The sequence below is a fragment of the Colletotrichum tamarilloi genome (assembly GCF_030869305.1).
Source record: "Colletotrichum tamarilloi strain Tom-12 chromosome Unknown Scaffold_558.1, whole genome shotgun sequence".
Taxonomy (NCBI): domain Eukaryota; kingdom Fungi; phylum Ascomycota; class Sordariomycetes; order Glomerellales; family Glomerellaceae; genus Colletotrichum; species Colletotrichum tamarilloi.
Genome location: NW_026849940.1, coordinates 295 through 1,149, shown reverse-complemented (window position 1 = coordinate 1,149; position 855 = coordinate 295). Strand labels below are relative to the sequence as shown.

Genomic DNA, 855 nt, shown 5'->3' with positions numbered 1-855 from the left:
GCAGTGTAGTCGACACCAAAACTAAGCCGAGCCCGGCGAACAAAACGGTCTCCAGGTTGGGGCATTTCTCTACCAGCTTCTGCAGCTGTTCGATCTCCTCGGACGAAGGGACAAACGCGGCCAGGTCATGTATCAGGCGAAAGGCGTGGCCTGGAATCGCTGCGCATTCTGAAGCCACGCACGCGTATTTGGTGCCCACTGATATGCTAGACGGTAGACTGGCGGCGACCAAGGATTTGCCTGATGCGACCGCGGCAGTGACCACGCCGGCTGCGGCACTTTGCACCGCTGTGGCGATGGATCCGACCAAGTCAGGAACCTGAACGAAGCGTTTCGCTTGTTCATGTAGCTTCGCTGCCGTTAGTCCCGCATTGTCGGCGTGATGAGTTACGCACCAGAATCTGCACTATTCCCTTCTTCTCATTCGATTCATCCTGCAGAGCCCTGATGGTTACTGCAAGTATGACTAGTGTCAAGACGACATGTAGGGCTATGACAATCTTGGAAATCATGGCACTAGAGGAAGGGGCGTAAGAACGAGGATGACGAGTATCCGAAGCCGAATCGCAGGTCTAGGAGACAACGGACGCATATATATATACTGTACGAACTCACCAAGACTATGTTGATTCACTCTGCAGTCGAGGCCTAGAGTGGTCTGTGAATCTTCGTGTGTGAGGAATGTCTGCCGCATGTACTTGTGGATTTCTGGGGACGTGCCAACATTCGGAAGTCCTGCTAGGTAACTTTCGTCGAACACTATAGAAAGCACCAATGAGCTCTCGATATGTGCCAATGCATGAACTGGGATGCTGTCAAAGTCGTTTCTTGCTTTCCTGTTCGGGTGGCGAGGTG

The 855-nt window shown here is 52.7% G+C and overlaps 1 protein-coding gene across 1 annotated transcript; it reads right to left on the bottom strand.

Annotated features, from left to right (window-relative positions):
- On the bottom strand, nucleotides 1–512 carry CTAM01_17368 (uncharacterized protein; the record flags this gene model as incomplete). Its single annotated transcript, XM_060533352.1, has 2 exons — nucleotides 1–319; nucleotides 396–512. Coding segments are annotated over 2 exons (436 nt in total), but the record flags the coding sequence as incomplete, so codon positions are not given.
- Between the last annotated feature and the right edge of the window lie 343 nt (nucleotides 513–855).